Consider the following 18,643-nt stretch of genomic DNA (forward strand, 5'->3'; position numbering starts at 1 on the left):
GCCTGGAAAAGAACTGAAGGATAGAGGCACCAGAGGCTACAGGAAAGATAAAGAACAAATATAGGGGTTGTGAGGCAGAAGGAAAGGGAGAATCACAACAGATTATAATCAGATAAAGGAATTTCTGAGTTCATGAACATGAAAGTGGAATATTTACATACAATAGCAAGAGCAAGGTTATGACCATTTCTGCAGCTTAAGTGGGGTGGGGTGGTAAGTCATGGGAAAAGAGCAAGTCAAGGAACTAGGAAGTAAAGGTATTTGAGGGAGTATCAAGATGTTTGTTGGAGCCCTCTGGGGGCAGCTAGGTGGCGCAGTGAGCAGAGCACCAGCCCCGAAGTCAGGAGGACCTGAGTTCAAATCCGACCTCAGACACTTAACACATGTACTAGCTGTGTGACTTTGGCCAAGTAACTTAACCCCAATTGCCCTGCCAAAAACAAAAAAAAAAAAATTGAAGTCCTCTGGCATGAGGACAGGAGCAGGAGAGAAGAGAAAGACTGTGAACCAGGCAATGAATTCCTTGAGGAAGGAGGGAAAATGTCCTGGAGGGTAGCAGATAACAGCTAGTAGAATCCTGACTGGATGATAAATAGGGACCCTTAATGAAGCAAGGTTACTGAGTGATAGTGTAAAGACAGATTCTGGAAGCACCCCTGGGGAAGGTATGTATTCCTTGCATCTTAAATTGTTTTCTATGAAGGATTACTGGAAAAATAGATATAAGAAAGGCACAACAATAAAAATATAAAGAGATTGTAATGTACATACATAAGAAGAGGAACCACAAAAATATCACAGGTCCATCAAGTTCTTAATGAGTTTGGGAGAGCTCAGGTATTTAAACTGCAAGTACTGTCTACTCTTTTCAGATAATAAAATTAAGGTATAGTTCAATCCATGGACACATAAGACTTTTAGAAACAGCATGAAGGAATTTACATAAATTAACCTGATACATGTAACACCAAATGATAGGTACCATACCTGTAAACTGTTTGTATTTAGGACCAAACTCATTAACTACTTCCAAAGATGCTGGCTGACCTAAAAAACACTGTAGTTTTTCCTGAAAAATTCGTGTTGGAGTCATGTTTAATGGTAGAGTCAAGTCCTTCTTCTTATACCTCAAATCATTTGGGAAAAGAAAACAAAGGAAAAAGTCAATCCTATTATGGAAAAAGTGAAAATGCCAAGATTTATTACACATCTTTAATTTATAAAAAGATAGTTATATATAATAAAATAACAGATATTACAAATGTAGTACATTACTATTTAACAAGCTCCTTGCCTAAAATTATACTTTAAGAAATAAATAGTGCAAATATTTTTCTTGACTTATGAATGAGGAAAATGAGGCAGAAAAAAGTTAATAAACGTGTTTATAGTTTCATGGCTAACAGTATAGGAACTGGGGCTAAGAGCCCAGTTTTTAGAATTCACTGTCTGGTGCTCTTTCCACAAAACTATACTGTCCTCATCTTCAGAGATCAAATAAATATTACTCAGAATTTTAAAAACAACAGAAAACAAACCACTTTAACTGACTCCTTTATAGCCTCAATTATAGAAAAAAATGAGAATATAATTTATTTCTTTCAATTTCTATATAAAATGTATAGTAAGTGCCCCTTTGAAGGTGAGTATTAATCTGAAATAAATACATTTGGAAGTGACAAAGTTCCTATAAAAATGCAAAAAATAGTAATAACAAAAATTAAACTCTCAAAATTATGACACTAGTGTGGTAAGTGTGAACTTATACTTGAAAAATACACACCTTGATAAATTGCTGTTACTTTTATAGCATAATTGGAAGGCTAAACCAATTGAAACAGCCATCTTCCAGTCACCAAGTCTGTGAGCAAGCCACACAGCCTCTGGGATCAGACCAGTGATAAACAGCAATTCAAGAGCATATTCAACTGTCCACAGATAAGAGAGGTTTTGATCTCTAATAACACTTGCCACCTTAGAGTGTTGCAGAGGAATGATTCGAACAGACTGTTCTGCGAACAAATAAATAAAAAGAAGAAATATAAAATTTTAAGTATATTTATAAAACAACTTGGGATTTTTTTAGGATACCTGCATGCTTCCTTAAATGCCTATGTTGACCTCCCCAACTGGCTGATTCATTCAATCTTCTGCGATAAAGTCCCAAACTGTAAAACTGTTTAGGGTTTGGGGTTATTTGGAGGAGAGGAGAAGTATTTGAGGTTTTGGGTTTTTTTTAGAATGAAACCACTTTACTTAGTGTTCTTGGAGATCTTAGGCTGGCTTCTTTAAAACAAAGCCACAGAAATCCAAAGAACCCAAATGGACTTTCCAAATGATACTTAACATATTCTAAAAGTTCCTTTTCACTACCTATGTGAATGGTATGGATAAAAATGCAAACACCTGGATTTGACTCACAGATCAAGACTCATTTACGCAATATTTAAATCAATCAACAAATATAAAACTGTCTCTATACAGCCTTGTGGATTTGAAGTTAATGCCCTAAAGGCTTATTTAGGACATCCTTGGAGCTATTATCTTAAAGGGGCTTAACACCCTAGGTGTTGAGAATCAAGTTTGGGTTCAGATCAAAGAGTATCACTTATTTTTTTTTGCCTAGAGTATTCTCATTCTCTTCTTTCTTTCCCACACTCAATTCTGACTCTTGACCATTTTTCAAGACTGAGAACAGAGGAGGAGACTGAGGGCAGCAAAAACAAATGTAAATAACCAAGACTAGATTCTTTTGTCAGTCCCCACTCAGACCTCCAATCAACACAATATGTCAGGCTCCCTGATGACAAATCCAATGTCAAAGGTTCTACAGACATCCTGACAGAGTAGCCCACAGCCACAGCAGCCCTCAGCATCCCAATGAGACCCCAAAAAAGCCAGAAGATGAGGCTCTTTTTGTCTTTGGCCACCAATACCCAAGGTTCCTGAGTGGATAAAGATGATTTTCCATCCCAATAAGAAAAGAGGTCATATTAACTGGAAAAGGTTCCTTCAACGTCTAGTGTTCTGCTTGGCAAAGAGAAGGGAGCCAAACAGAGTTATCCATGGGTAGGATAATAGCACTCAGAACCCTAGCAGCCTACAATGGAGCAACAGTTCACATGCCAGCATTATACCCTGTCCTATTATAGCAATGGCTTAAGCTTGTTACCTAATCATTCTACTCTACCTAAAGGCCTTGCTTAGCTTCCTTTTACTTTTACTTTAGTGCTTAGCTTCCTTTCACTTTTCTCAAATCTAGTTGCCTATAGTCTGACTAACAGTGCTCACTATCTTGTAACTTACCTAACTCTCTAAATTCACCTAAGTTCATTGCCCACAGCTTCTGGTTATCTAAGCCAGTGAACTTCACTCAAAAGGCCATATTTTAATTAAGCATGGACAGGTGTGGGGAACCTGCAGCCTTGAGGCCATATGTGGCCTTCTAGGTCCTTGGATGCAGCCTTTTGATTGAGTCCAAGTTTTACAGAACAAATCCTTTTATTAAGGGGATTTATTCTGTGAAGTTTGGATTTAGTCAAAGGGCTGCACTTGAGGACCTAGAGGGCCACATGTGGCCTCGAGGTCACAAGTTTCCCACCCCAGACAAAACCTGCACATGAAGAAAGAAGTCACCAACGAAAAAGTAAAAGGATACAAAAAGAAGAGTCTGGAACTTCTAAAGGCAAATGTTACTCACCTAAAAATTTTGCCTATGATTTGTTTTATGTTCAAATATGTAAGGACAAAATAGAAGTTATGCATGAAAGCATTTATATCCTGTAAAGTTACACAAGTAAATTACAGTTGAACTCTATAGAACAAATACGAAAAATGTGGCCAATTTTAACATGGTCATGGAAAACAATGTAGAAAGAAGGAAAGAAATAAGCATTTATTAAGTACCTACTATGCACCAGTCACTGTGCAGGGCACTTTGGAAATATTCTCTCATTTAATCCTCACAATAACTCTGCAAGGTAGGTGGGGTTATTATCCTCACTTCACAGTTGTGGAAACTGAGGCAGACAAAGAGTGATATGCCCAGGGTCACACAGCTAGTAAATATCCAATGGATGTGAATTTGGATCTTCCTGACAAGCTGCCTGAAAAAAATGCAGACTCTGGCATTAGAGGATCTGAATACACAAGCCAATTGTGCTATTTGCTATCTATGTGGCCTTGAGGAAGTGACTTTACCTCTCTGGGCCTCTCTGAGAAGTTGAACCAGACAACCTTTCAAGTCCCTTCCAGTTTTTAAAGTGTGAGCCAATGAACCGTGATATAAATAAGCCTTGTTTCCAAGTGATTCATTAATCAAGATGAATATAACTATATATATATAGTAAAAAATCCCTAAGTACTGGGAGGCAAAAGTTCCCAAGGACCTGTTTTAATGAACAAATGAGAATACTTTTAATTATTCTATTGACTAAAATGGCAGCATGGCCAATAACTAGGTTATTTTTTTTTCTAAAGTGTTTAGCAACAATTTGTTCTCAAATTGTCAATTGTTTAAATGTACTACCACTGGACCAGTCAGTTAACTTCTCTGGGCCTCAGTTCCCTCATCTAGACAGTGCTTTCTAAACTGTGGGTCATGACTCCATACAAGATTGCGACCCACAGTTTAAGAAGTGCTGAAGGGGTAACGAGTGGAAAAAAATTAGAAGTCCTGATATTGAACATGAAGCAGTTGGATGAGATGAATTCTAAGGTCCCTTGAAATTCTAAGATCCTCTGTCCTAAATCCCTATATCTCCCTTCACGTTAAGAACAAAAGTAAACTTCAACCCAGTACCTTGCTAAATGATCACAAATTTTTAAAATGTGCAATCTAATAAATGCATGGAACTTTGCTGTAATATGTCTGAATGTATATATGTTTATAAAGAGGACAGTTCTGTTCTAAATAGACACAGAAACCACAGAATCCCAAAAGTGGAAATGAAGTCAGATATCATTTCTGTATGAAGGATCTCATGAAAACTCACTGGTTGAAGGGGTGAGAGGCAGAAGGAAAAGGTTGTTATATTCATTCATAAAGAATTATTAACAAAAATTTACTTATAAAAAAAGACTATCTATACAACATCTGTGACAAATAAAGCTTGTCCAGGTTGCACTAAAAAACATCCAGTAACAGGAATCCTTATGATTATCAATTACCAAAAAGAGATGACAGAATATCTCCAGTCAATGAATGTAAGAACCTGATCTTATTGGCATTTTCATGTTACAAAAGTCAACTTAATTCAAGCTAGAGAACTATCTTTAAGTGCTGTCAATCAATCGGAAGCATAATCTAAAGTGTTATATTTGAGAACAATAAAGCATTGTTTAAGCTGAGGCATAGTTAAATATTATTCTTTCAATAAAAATACCTGATTCTATATGAAGTGGAGGAAGAATGCCCACATTGTGAGGTGGGAGCACATAAAGCTGCTGGTTGGTGAAATAGGCAGCCATGAATCGAGCCATGCACCGAACAACCACAAGTGCAGCTTCAGGATGAACATTTCCAATTATTCCAAAATCACAACGAAAACTCTCTGAAACTAAAAAACAACAAAAACACAGGTAGTACGAGGGGACTCTAAACAAACCAGCAGAAAAGTGTTAAACATCCATCTAACAATTCTTTATATACGCAACTATACACTATACTCAAGTCTATGATGAAAAAAAACCAAAAAGACATAATTGGCGATTATGTCTTGGTATCTAACCTCAAAAATAATAGGAATGTTAAACAATTAATTCAAGTATTAAAATCAGAATAATTTTAAAATACAAGGAGTCTTATTAACATAATTCTAGTGATGCAAGAATTATAATCTTAGCTATTTTTTTTGAAAACTACAAAGAAAAGGACTTTAGCAATTCGAATCCTAAATAAACTATATTAAAATTCGGGTTTTAAAAACATATAAGATGTATATCACACAGCTAAAATACAAAATTCAATCTCATTTCTCAAGAATATGGTCATTGTAGGTCATTTCATATAATAGCATGTCCTGTATACTAAGTGGAAATTATAATCTTTCTAACATTACTAACTGCTCAATTTTGTCATATCAATTTGGAGGAGGTGGAAAGGAACCATTAGTTTCTTCAGATGTGAAGAGGAAAGAACTTACATGCCCAAATAGAATGTATCCCATGTAAAACATGTTACAGTTTCATCTCACTTATCTTGTGGCTAACATTCAGTTGACTCTAAAGTTCTCTCAAGTTATCATCCTTTAAACTCTATTCTTTTTCACTGCTTTTTCTCCTTGAAAAAGTTGTCTAGTTATCTTTGCTTATATGTTGTCTCCTCTCACACCTCAACTTTTTGCAATCAAGCTTCTGACCTCATCACTCAAATGAAACTGCCCTCTCCAAAGTGAAACAGCTTTCTCTTAACTGCCAAATCCAGAGGTCTTTTCTTAGTTCCCATTCTTCTGATGTTTCTGTAGCATTTGACCCTACTGTTGTCTCTGGCTTTTCTTTGATTGCTATCTCTTGGTTTTCCTACCTGTATCCTTCACAGGATCATCATCTATTTCCTGTCCCCTGACTGTGGCTTTGGCCACTATCGGGGGAATGCTAAGCCCTATTCTCTTCTTTCTTTAAATTCTCTCTTAGTGACCTCATTAGCTCCCAATGGTACAATTATCTCTAGGCACATGATTCCCAGATCTATAGATCCTGGCCCTAGCCTCTCTCCTGAGCTTCAGTCCAGCATTGCCAACTAGCTACCGGGCATTTGGAACCAGATGTCCTGTACGCATTCTCCAAGCATGCTAAGGCCCCCTTGCCCCACTAAGATAAATACTAAGAAATAATATTATTTTAGTATTCTTGACTTGGACCCAAACCTTATCTATTAATTATAAAATTCCAAGGAAACAAAATCCTACCCTCAAGAACTTAATTTTCTGCTTGTCAAGGCCTTATTAATCCAATCCTTAAGGACAGTTTGTACCAATTGAGCAGATTCTGAGATTTCTTCAACTGCATCTCAAACTCAAATCCAAAACCAAAAAAAGACCCCAATGATAAAGAGCACAAGTCAAGTCACTTCCCTGACTAGTGGGTCCTTATTAATTCTAGGATCAAATAAAAACTCTTCTGTTTGATACCTAAAGCCCTTCAAAACCTGGCTACAATCTACCTTTCTGGCCTTATTATGCAGAATGGTCCAAGCATCTTGGTGCAGTTTTATGCTATTAAAGCTTTACACTGAACTAAGACTTTTGGGCTATCCTGTATAACACTTCCCTTCACCCTCAATATGATCCAATAAAACTGGCCTATTTATTGTCCCTCATTCACAACATTCCACATCTCCAGGTTTGGGTATTTTTTCCCACAGGCTGTTCCCCATACCTAGAATGTACTCCTCCTCATCACTGATTTTTAGAACCCACATTTTCCTTCAACGCTCAACTGAAGTGCTACCTTATACATAAAAAATCAGCTTGCATTTATTGTCATGTATTTTGTTTATACTTAGATAAATTTTGGGTATGTACAAATTGTTTCCCCAGAATGTAAGCTCTTTTAGGGCAGGGACTGCTTCAATTATGTCTTTGTATCCTTCCCTCTACCCCCCTACCTAGTACAGTACCTGGCATATATCCTACTAAGTATAACTAATAATTGAATTAATAAATGAAGAAATGCTTGCTAATCCATCGGACTTTTGGTAACTTCAACCATTCAGAAAACAATCCAGTAGTTTTTTTTTTTTAAAGAGCTTCTGAGTATTGAACAATAACAAAAATATCCCATGACACAAAGATTATATATTAAACCAATGTAGAAATTCATGAGTCTATATCAATGTCCTTTCCTTTAACTATTAACAATGTTTCATTTCAATAGCTTCTAAATCAAGTTGAAGCTATTATAAGTGCATGCCATATGTTCCCATCTTTATCCATTTTTCCAATTCTTCAAGTAAGCCTAACCCATTAACAAAGTTATTATGCATTTATATTTTTGTACCTGCTTAGTGATATAGTATTTAAATCTAAAGAACAAAGCATTAAGTTACTTCGTGGCTTATATTAATTAAAGAAAATTGGTGATGACCTCAATGAGCCACTTTAATAAATGAAGAGCTACAGAAAAAATGTATCAAAGAAGATATTTGGAATACTAATATGTATTCCTTTTGGAAAGAATTTAACCAACATTATACAACCATGAAGATTTCCACTTTGGAGGAAGGGCATCAAATTTTCAATAGCAAACTTAAGTCTATATTCATATGTTTTGGACACTAGCAAAATTAGATATATTCACATTAAAAACATACCTGGAATATATTCCTCTTCTTTGATAGACATTTGAGACTGTCTCAGTATTTCTCTTACCAAATGATCACACATTCCTTGAGCATCATTTAAATTATAACAATAGAGATGACAATACAATTGAGCAAGATAATAGCGTGTCTGAAGAATGTATGTCTTCTTTCCTCCTTGACCAAATGATAAAATGTTAAGCTTTCATTAAAAACAAAAAAATAATGCTTAGCTCTTCTTTAAGTTCTGAATAAGCTACAATCTATACCTCAAAGATTATTTCTTATTACTGCCCTTCAGTTTGCATTTCAGCAAAACTAGCCTTCTTGTTGCTCCCCATTCCCTACTCTTTACTTCTCTGCCATTCCCCAGTACCTGAAATGTCCTTCCTCCTCACCTCCATCTCTCAGAAAACTTAGCTTCCTTCAAAGCTCAGTTCATGTGCCATTCTTGACGGTAAACCATTCTTAATGCCACTAGTTGTTAGTGCTCACTCCCTCCTCCTAAAATTATCATGCATATACTTACTGGTTTACATATTATACACAAGCTCCTTGAGATCATAGAAAGTTTTTCATTTTGTCTTTGTGTCAACTAGCACAGTGCTTTGCACACAGTAGAGGTTTAATTTCTGATGGACTTAACTGGTTGGATTACAATTATCCACGTTTCAACAGATCCTATTTTATTTCACATAATGCTCATCTATCTAAAAGTCTGATGAAGAAATTTACACATTAGCATTTACTTTAGACTAATGATGATTCAGGTTTCAAATATATACAGGGTAGAACAGAAAGGAAAACAATGAAACCTCCTGAGGAACTGCCTACCATGAAGTATCCTCAGGTAAAATGCTTTCTAAGTGGTCAAAAATTACAAGCTCCTTCAGGGCAGGGATTGTCTTTTGGCCCTTTTTGTACCCCCAAAGCTTAACAGAGTGCCTGCCACATAGTAGGTGCTTAATAAATGTTTATTGATTGAATGATTGCTATTTAAAAGCTAGGAAAGATCTTCTAAAACAGAATGCTTTTCCAAATGAAAAATGCCATCCACATCCAGAGAAAGAACTATGGAGCCTGAATGCAAAGCAAGGCATACTATTTTCACTTTAGGGGCGGCGGGGGAGAGCTTCATGGTTTTTCCTTTTTGTTCTGTTTCTACTTTCACAACATGACTAATGTGGAAATACGTTTAATATGACTGTACATGTATAACCTATATCAGATTGCTAGCCATCTTGGGGAGGGATAGGAAGGGAGAAAACTTTGGAACTCAAAATCTTATTAAAAATGAATGTTGAAAACTATCTTTACACGTAATTGGAAAAAAATAAAATACCATTTACCAAAAAATAAAAATAAAACAGAGTACTTGCAGCCAGGAACAGATTACCCCTACCCAGTCTATCAGTATCACTAATACTTAGAAATCATAAAGCCCTCAAAAACGAGACCCCTAGAAATTCTACTCAATTATTTTTTATAGAAATCTGCCTAGCCAAAGTAGTTTGTACCTGCTTTTAGCATGGATGAACTTCTCCAAGCCATGTTAGTGGACAGAAGTTTCATATCTTCTCAAAGAAAACACTTCAGGTAGACTAAAAGGCTCAATGTGTAGTTCCTAGTCCTTATTTCTACATTTTTCCCCAAGTTACAAAAAACATTACTTTATTTACAATCCCAACTTTTCTCCTTTGAACATGTAATTGGAGTCACTGAAAAATTCTGCACTAACTTAAAAGATGTAAGAATTTTGCTTATAGACATAAGATATACTGAGATTAAATTTTTAAATATACCTTCTTGACAACTACTATGAAGCAATTTTCTATTACATCTGGGCCTAAAAAAAATGCTTTCAGCTTTGTGAAATCTAGAGTTATTTTCAATGAATTAACAGGCTCAGTAAATCAAATGACATACTTAGTCACCTCTAAGTTAGCAAATATTATTATTTCTAAATTAAATTTTAAGATCAGCATTTTCTCCCTCCCACTTTATTCCTCCCACCCACCTCCCACCAAATAAGAAAATAAGGAGAACAAAATCTCTATTACAAAAATGTATAATGAAGCAAAACAAATTCCCGCACAGATAATGTCACCCAAAATATGTCTTAATTAATGCTCTATGTCTTCTCTATCAGGAGATGGATACAGTCCTAAGTTCTCTAGAATTGTAGTTGATCATTTGGCCACTATTTTGGGGGGACAGTACCATTACCTATTGCTTTGTTTTCTTGTAGTGCTTTCTTCCATAGTTGAACAGATTCTTCATATGATCCCAAAAGAAAGTATTCCTCACCTCAAAAAAAAAAAGAATAAAACCAGCTATCATTAACATTGTTAAAACCCTTCTACTGGTAGGGAAACAACTATACAAAAATATCACTAATGACACTATAAATTTCTTTCCATAAAGACTTTCAGACAATCAATATTTATAAGTACCATATAACTATTTATAGCCTTTGACTCAGTAAGCCTACACTGGGGAAGAGATGCCAAAGAAAAATAACCACCAAAGAGAAAAAAATAACTTGTCCAAAGATGTTCATGACAATGCCATTTACAAGCACAAAAAAATTGGCAATAACCCAAAAGCCCCATAATGGGGGAAAAGCTTAACTAATTTTGCTAGATTCATATAATGGAATATATACAACCTGAAAAATAAGCATCTTGATAATGTTAAATGGACATATGACTTTGGGCAAGTAACTGTTTCTCTCTAGGTTTCAGTTTTTCTATCCATAAATTGAGAAAAGATGATGTTTAAACTGAAAGTCTCTTTCAGCTCTAAAACCTACAAAAATCTATGCTATTAATAATGTTAAATGAAAAAGACAGAACACCAAGTCGTATCTGTACCCTGATTTAATTACATATAAATATGTGCAGTTACTCTAATAAAGATAGCTGGAGCGATATCATCTCAGTTGCATGATGTTGTTTTTATACAAATTATTTATTCATAATGAAATGTAAAAAAATATGTTTTTCTATTCCATTGGCTTGAGAGTAGATATGACAAATCTTTATCACTACTTCCAAAAGGAGACAAAAACCAGTAACATATTTTTAATCATATGGATTGAAATTCCTTTTGGGACACTGACCAATTACAGATTTAAGCTCCAAAGCTTGGTTCAAGCAAAATCCTGCCGTCTGTAGAATAGCTTGTATATGGCATAACAAGGATCTGACAATGGATTCTTCATGTGCTATCCTTTTGGTTAATTGTCTATCGTCCTTAGGGTCCGTCCTACTTAGATGAGCTTGATACCACAAAGTTTGTTTGTACAACAACTGCCAAAGGATGGATAACCTGCATAGAAAGGTAAATATCATATAAAAAACAAACCACAAATGAATATGTAGCTTATTTCTGATATATCTAATAGGTAATTATCATTTTCCAGATATCTGTCTCAATTTAAATTCTAAAAACTACATATTTTATTATGAACATCTCCTTTCACAAATATTTTCTGGAATACTCAAAAGCTGGTAATATTTTTCTAAACTTATGTAATTTCCAAAATCCAAACTTAATATTCCCCAAGTCTCTGATTAAAAATATTTGTTCAGTTCTTAAAATTTATGTAAGAAATTCTTGTGAAGATTGCTTTTGTTCCACAAGTACTATAATACTTTTAATAACATGAAGCCTCTAATGACATAGTAATATAAATATACAATCATACCTGTGGCCTGGCTTTTGAACAAGATTTATGGCCTGAGGAGGTATCTTTAAAAAAGAATTCCATGACCATGATTTCTGAGTGCAGTTGTAAGAAAGTTTTTGAAAAATAGGTACCACCAATGATTCATGATTCACTGTCCTATTTCCATCAGAGGATGCTGAAATCAGCTGATGCTTGAGAGTATATACGCCATTTAGACTGTCAGAGACCATCTTAAGTAAGTTGAAACATCCTAAAAGGGTATCTGAGAATAACTGATCTTGTTCTTGCTGAACGAACATCAATTTCAGTGTCTGTGAGGTCAGCTTTACCAAATGTCCCATGTCCTGTCTGTATCTTAGATCCCAGTACTGAACAGACAGACACTGATGAAAAACTTGAAAGACACAGTGCAGCCAGGCATTGTGCCTTATGGTCTTATTTAAAAAAAGATTCTGTTTAGGAGAAGGACATTTTACAAACTGAAGAATGTAGAGAAAATGAGTAATACAGATTACTGTGTAATTTAACATTAATTTTTTGTGTTCCACGTTTTTTGAAATTCCAATATTCCAGGCTGCAAGGAGATTTTTCTGAATAGAATGTAGTTCTGTTACAATATCATCTTTTTCCTTAGCATCATCCTTTGCATGAATAGTATCAAACATGGATGCAAATTCTAGTCTTCCTTCTTCAAACAAAGAATCACTTTTCTGATTCCAAAAAGGGAAAAAATTGTTGGGAAATTGTGTACCATTATTAATTTCTTCTATTTCATGATCCTAAAATGAGAAAAAAAAACTGAATGTCAAATACCTCCAAGTAATGATGCTATAGACATGATCAGGGTCCCCCAATTCTCTTTCCCCTTTACAAGCAAGAAACAAAGGCTGTATTTCTTGGTACAGTACTGAAATACTGTAAATAAAATGTGAGGTCAAGTACCTGCAGATCTGTCATTTTCTCAGTTAATTCCCCTACTTCTTCCTCTGCCTGCAAGAATCTGGGGATGGCAGAGACAACTGAACTTTGATTTCCTTGATGCTTTAACAGACTAGACCGGAGCGAATCCAATGATCGCAGTCTCAGATTTTTTCCTTTAGCCTATAAAAGGGAACAGTGCAAGACATTACAAACTCATATTTTCATGACTTTTTCCCATACCAGAAACATGTTAATGTACAAAAACAAATCACGTTATCATTTTAATTTTTATAATAATGCAATGTAAATGTTTTACATTATCTATAAAAGTCATACCTGAGATATTAACCCTTGATGTATTTTCTCAAGCCTTTGGGTTGATTCAAGTAGAAATGATTTCATAAGTACAGATGGAGTTAGATTATCAAAAAATCGAAGTACTGTAACCATATATCCATCAGAGACAATTAGGTAGGGTAATCTTGAGTGTGTTTTTACAGAAAATCTCTGTCTCGTCAGGTCATTATCAGAGGCTGATGAATCAGGGGAATAACTTGAATCTTGCAGTACAAATTGCTGTGGTCTAGTAAATAAACCCCAAAATTTTTTTAAAAAAAGAATTAGAAGGGAAAAGTTTACAGAGAAATAATAAAATGTTTCCATTTTATATTGTTTTCCAAGAAAAAAGCCAAAAAAAGCAGACAGAAATAAAAAGAGACAGAATAAAAAGATAAAAGAGCAAGAATGAAATGCAAAGATAAAATTACTTGTTTTTTCTTTTAGGAAAAACACAATAATGTATTTTGGGTTAAACAGTATTATTATTATTTTACGTTTTCAGCAAAACATGGCATTTTCATCAGTTCTTTCATTTTTTTTTGCCTCCTAGCAATATATTTAAAACAGAATAAGCGCCCAATTAGATTTTTAAGGTCCTAGGTTTACATATCTTATTTTTATATCTCTCAGGGAACCTAGTACAGTGCTTTGTACATAGGCACTCAAGAAATGTTCATTAAATTTGATGAAGCGAAGTTAGGGACATTTGCATTCTGTTGATGAAGTGTAAAAAAATAAGAAATCAGTAATAAGGGAAGGCGTGTGGAAATGGTGGTGGAAAATTTTTTTTATCTAAGTGAAATTTGGTATTTCTATAATTTAATAAAAATAAGTATTCTTTGAAATTAAATGGTTGTATAAATTAATTTTTAAAGCACCTGAAATATACTGAGGTATATAGCCTTCTTAAGAAAATGACTTGGGGCAAAAGTAAAGGAATGGTCAGTGGAAAGGATAATAGATAGTGGGATAATTCCCAGATACCATCTACCAAAAGTCCCTCTAACTACTGCCCCTCTAATATTCTTAACAGCAGTTCTTTCAAGTTCTAGGGCTGGAGTTTGGGGGGAAGAGAAGAACAGAGAAAGGAGGTACTATACCAGGATATGCATTTGTTGAATTCATCATGCTGGAAATTTAATATGACAGGGACCAACCGCACCAACTCAACAAAAGTAGACAAAAGGTCTTTTCAAACATTCAGAAAATTCCATAAATTTAAATGGCCATTGTAATCACTACATTTATATGGAAAGTCACAGTAAGTATAGCTGCTAACTATTTAATATTCTTTTAAATATGTTCTCACTTTGTAAGGTTGCTACATGGGTAAAAAACCCTTTATACTTTGTTTTAGAAACTATCCCAACATAAATACTTTAAATGACAATAAAAATTGGGAATCACTGATTCCCTTACAAATTATAAATCATTTATGACTTAATAGACAAGTGAAAAAATAACTTCAGTGTAGTACAGAAATACCTCCCAAAACTTGCTCTATACCTCACAAGTGTCATTCTCTAATAAACAAATTCAAAGTTATAAATGTAAAACCGTGGCTAGATTAGCCAGTAATTTTACTGGTCATTTTGAATTCTACATTAAAATTAATCAGAAGTGACATTCATATTAGAAATAAATGTATTTTTATATATTCCTACTTCAACAGTTTAGGACAATGTGATTAAGGAACAAAGGTTCTATTTAAACAAAGGTACTATTTGAAAAAACTAACTAAAACTTCTAGGACAAATGCAAAAATTCATGTGCCAAATAAATTTTGACTTATAAATTTTTAAACAGTTAAACTTTTATCACAAGAAATGTAATATGTCACTATTAACTTTATATTTTTCTGATGCTATTAAGACATGTAAATAATATACTTACATGGCCACAATGTCAATTTTTCACCAGGGTAAAGCCATAATAAAAAATAGGAGAGAACTATAAATAAGAAACAGATATTGAAATGACAGACACAAAAGAAAGACAAGGTGAAAGATGAAATTATATAAAAAAAAATCTATACAACAAGTAACACCCAGGAAGGAAGATACCATCACTAATTAAAACAACTAAAAATTATAGCTCACTTATATGTTATTATGCTGTCTCACCTATATGTTATTAGTGGATGAAGAGGAATAAATTCTGCTGGTCCAAATTCTATAGAGCAACCAAATGTGACCAAAGTAAGCAATTCACCCAAGCAGCTCAATAGAACCAAGGAGCCACGTTTTAATACACAGGCCAGAAAAAGGCTATCATGAGTCCAGCTGATATCACCCACCCAGTAGGACCTAGAAAAACAAAAGTACAACACATTCACAAAACTCTTCACCAATAAAATATAGGTTGCATTTTCAAAAATCCAGGGTTTCCCCAAATGATGTCTTCTGAGTTCCAAAGGCACAAATGTGATGGGGTTGGAAGAGTGAATAGTGTAGAGTCAGCTATAACTATAATACTGATTCTATCTATTTTATGTGTTGGGGAGTATTTTATTTATTTTCTCAAAAAATCTTTCTTCTGTACATTCCACTCAACACATTCATTTGGATAACAAAATCTGCTTTCAAAATGCAAACACCCACTAGAAGTGTAAGTCTATTGGGCACTCATACATAATTGTAAATTGCTTTAGTCAGATTAGTAGCCTCCAACTATAGAGTAGGGATCACTAATCATTCTAGAAGCATATTCAGTAGGTCTCCAAAACAGTTAACACTGCCATGACATCCCCTAAATGGAGCTTCCCTCCCCAGTGAGAAAATCTCATCATAACTAGTTAGTACCACCTCTTCCTGAGATTCATTTTAGATACCAGTCTCAATTGCTCCCATCCCCAAAGGAATGATCCCCTCTCCAAAGGTTAGGGCCTCCTAAATCATGTAATACTTAGCTGAGAGCATTAGTATTCAGGGAATGGAAATTTTGAGTGTGGAAGAAAGAAAAAAAGTTATCTTAAAAGGGGGCAAATTTGAGTGAAGGAGATAAGGCTGTACAGCCAAAGAAACATTTGAGGTGTCTTGCCATTTGAGGGATAGCAAAGGAGGGTAATGGGGGGGGTGGATGGTCGAGAGAGAGAGAGAAAGAAAGAGAGAGAGACAGAGACAGAAAGAGAGAGAGTAGGAAGATAAACTTTGTCTTCCTTGCAGTTTTGCCTAAAGGCAAGGTGGGGAAGAGGAGGAAGGGGAAAGGGAATGGAATAAGCATTTACTATGTGCCTGGAACTGGGCTAAGCACTTTACAAATACTCTATTTAATCTCACAATATTGCTAATATTATCCCAATTTTATAGTTAAGGAAACTGAGGCAGACTTAAGTGACTTGCTCAGGGGTCACTAAGTGTTTGAGACCAGATTCGAATTCAGGTCTTCCTGACTCCACGTCCAACATCTACCACCTGTGCAACTACCTCTAAAGCCCTGATATGCCACTGAAAATCTTTTCCTGGGCTTCTTTTGGCACAAATGCCAGAGTTTGCCAGTTTTACGTTAACATATAAGCAAGACTGAAAAATTATAATCTCAGCCCCCCCAGTATCATTATTAGTCCTGTTCTGCTTCTCTACTTTATCTGAACTTTTTCATCATACCTCAACCCCTCCTCTCTCCTAAGAAGGAAAAGGGGAAAAAATAAAGAGATGAAAAAAGAAAGAGAAAATTATATATATGATTCCCTTCTCTAATACCTCCCTCTCCCACTTCTGATAATGACTGCTTCAAAGACTTTACTATTAGAATCTATTACCCTCAAACAGTAAAGGATATAAAGCAAACCCTTGACATCTGTAAAATTCCAAGACTTCTAAAAATTGTTCTGTAATAACTTCTTTAAAAGTAAAATTATTGGGGCACAGCCAAGATGGAGGCTGGAAAGCAGGGACCAGCCTAAAGCTCTCCCAGGACCCTCCAAACACCTATAAAAATGGCTCTGAACAAATTCTAGAACTGCAGAACCCACAAAATAGCAGAGGGAAGCAGGGCAGCCTGGACAGTTACTCGGTAAGGTCTATCACACAGAGCTGGGTGCAGAATGGAGCAGAGCCTAGCTTGAGCCGTGTCCAGACCACCCAGACCGGGACCCGGGTGGAAAAGACCCTAGCACCCTGAATCAATGAGCTGTGGCAGTTATCAGACTTCTCAACCCACAAACACCAAAGACAACAGAGAAGGTTAGTGGGAAAAAACTTTGGGGACAGAGTGAAAGGAGTTTGCAGTTCAGCCATGGCCCCGGGGGCAGCGGAGGTGGTGCAGCTACAGAACTAGAGCTGCAGTTGCCTCTGGCCCCAGGCCCACCTGGTGGGAGGAATTAAGTGGCAGATCCCAGCAGGAGTCCCTGCTTAGATCTGAGTCAGGTTTGGATTGGCAGTTCTTGGGGGAGGAGGAGCACCGGTGTGGCAGAGCTTGCTGTGTAGAAATAGCTCTGAAAACAACAGCGCAACCCCTCAAGCCTGGAACAAAGTACTCCATACTCTACAAGCAGTTATACCCCAACGAAAAACTCAAGGGTCAAGTAGTTGGCTGGGAACATGGGCAGGCAGTGAAAATGGACTCAGATTCAGATTCAGACTTTGGAATCTTTCTCTGGTGACAAAGAAGACCAAAACATACAGCCAGAAGAAGTCAACAAAGTCAAAGAGCCTACAACAAAAGCCTCCAAGAAAAACATGGACTGGTCTCAGGCCATGGAAGAGCTCAAAAAGGATTTGAAAAAGCAAATTAGAGAAGTAGAGGAAAAATTGGGAAGAGAAATGAGAAGGATGCGAGAAAACCATGAAAAACAAGTCAATGACTTGCTAAAGGAGGCCCAAAAAACACTGAAGAAAATAACACCTTAAAAAATAGACTAACTCAAATGGCAAAAGAGCTCCAAAAAGCCAATGAGGAGAAGAATGCCTTGAAAGGCAGAATTAGCCAAATGGAAAAGGAGGTCCAAAAGACCACTGAAGAAAATACTACCTTAAAAATTAGATTGGAGCAAGTGGAAGATAGTGGCTTGATGAGAAATCAAGATATTATAAAACAGAACCAAAGGAATGAAAAAATGGAAGACAATATGAACTATCTCATTGGAAAAACCACTGACCTGGAAAAGAGATTCAGGAGAGATCATTTAAAAATTATTGGACTACCTGAAAGCCATGGTAAGAGCCTAGATATCATCTTTCAAGAAATTATCAAGGAGAACTGCCCTGATATTCTAGAACCAGAAGGTAAAATAGAAATTGAAAGAATCCACAGATCGCCTCCTCAAAACGATACCAAAAAGAAAACTCCTAGGAACATTGTTGCCAAATTCCAGAGCTCCTAGATCAAGGAGAAAATACTACGAGCAGCCAGAAAGAAACAATTTGAGTATTGTGGAAACACAATCAGGATCT

At 35.6% G+C, this 18,643-nt stretch overlaps 1 protein-coding gene across 1 annotated transcript in view; it reads right to left on the bottom strand.

Moving 5' to 3' along the window:
- CPLANE1 (ciliogenesis and planar polarity effector 1) overlaps window positions 1-18,643 on the bottom strand; it is a 125,061-nt gene that overhangs the window by 95,299 nt on the left and 11,119 nt on the right. The window contains 10 exon segments of the mRNA XM_036746498.1: window positions 988-1,127; window positions 1,784-2,012; window positions 5,385-5,558; window positions 8,312-8,476; window positions 10,526-10,606; window positions 11,421-11,629; window positions 12,009-12,769; window positions 12,933-13,091; window positions 13,248-13,494; window positions 15,374-15,556. Of these exon segments, the coding sequence (XP_036602393.1) occupies window positions 988-1,127; window positions 1,784-2,012; window positions 5,385-5,558; window positions 8,312-8,476; window positions 10,526-10,606; window positions 11,421-11,629; window positions 12,009-12,769; window positions 12,933-13,091; window positions 13,248-13,494; window positions 15,374-15,556 (2,348 nt within the window).

Source organism: Trichosurus vulpecula, chromosome 1, assembly GCF_011100635.1.
Source record: "Trichosurus vulpecula isolate mTriVul1 chromosome 1, mTriVul1.pri, whole genome shotgun sequence".
Taxonomy (NCBI): Eukaryota; Metazoa; Chordata; class Mammalia; order Diprotodontia; family Phalangeridae; genus Trichosurus; species Trichosurus vulpecula.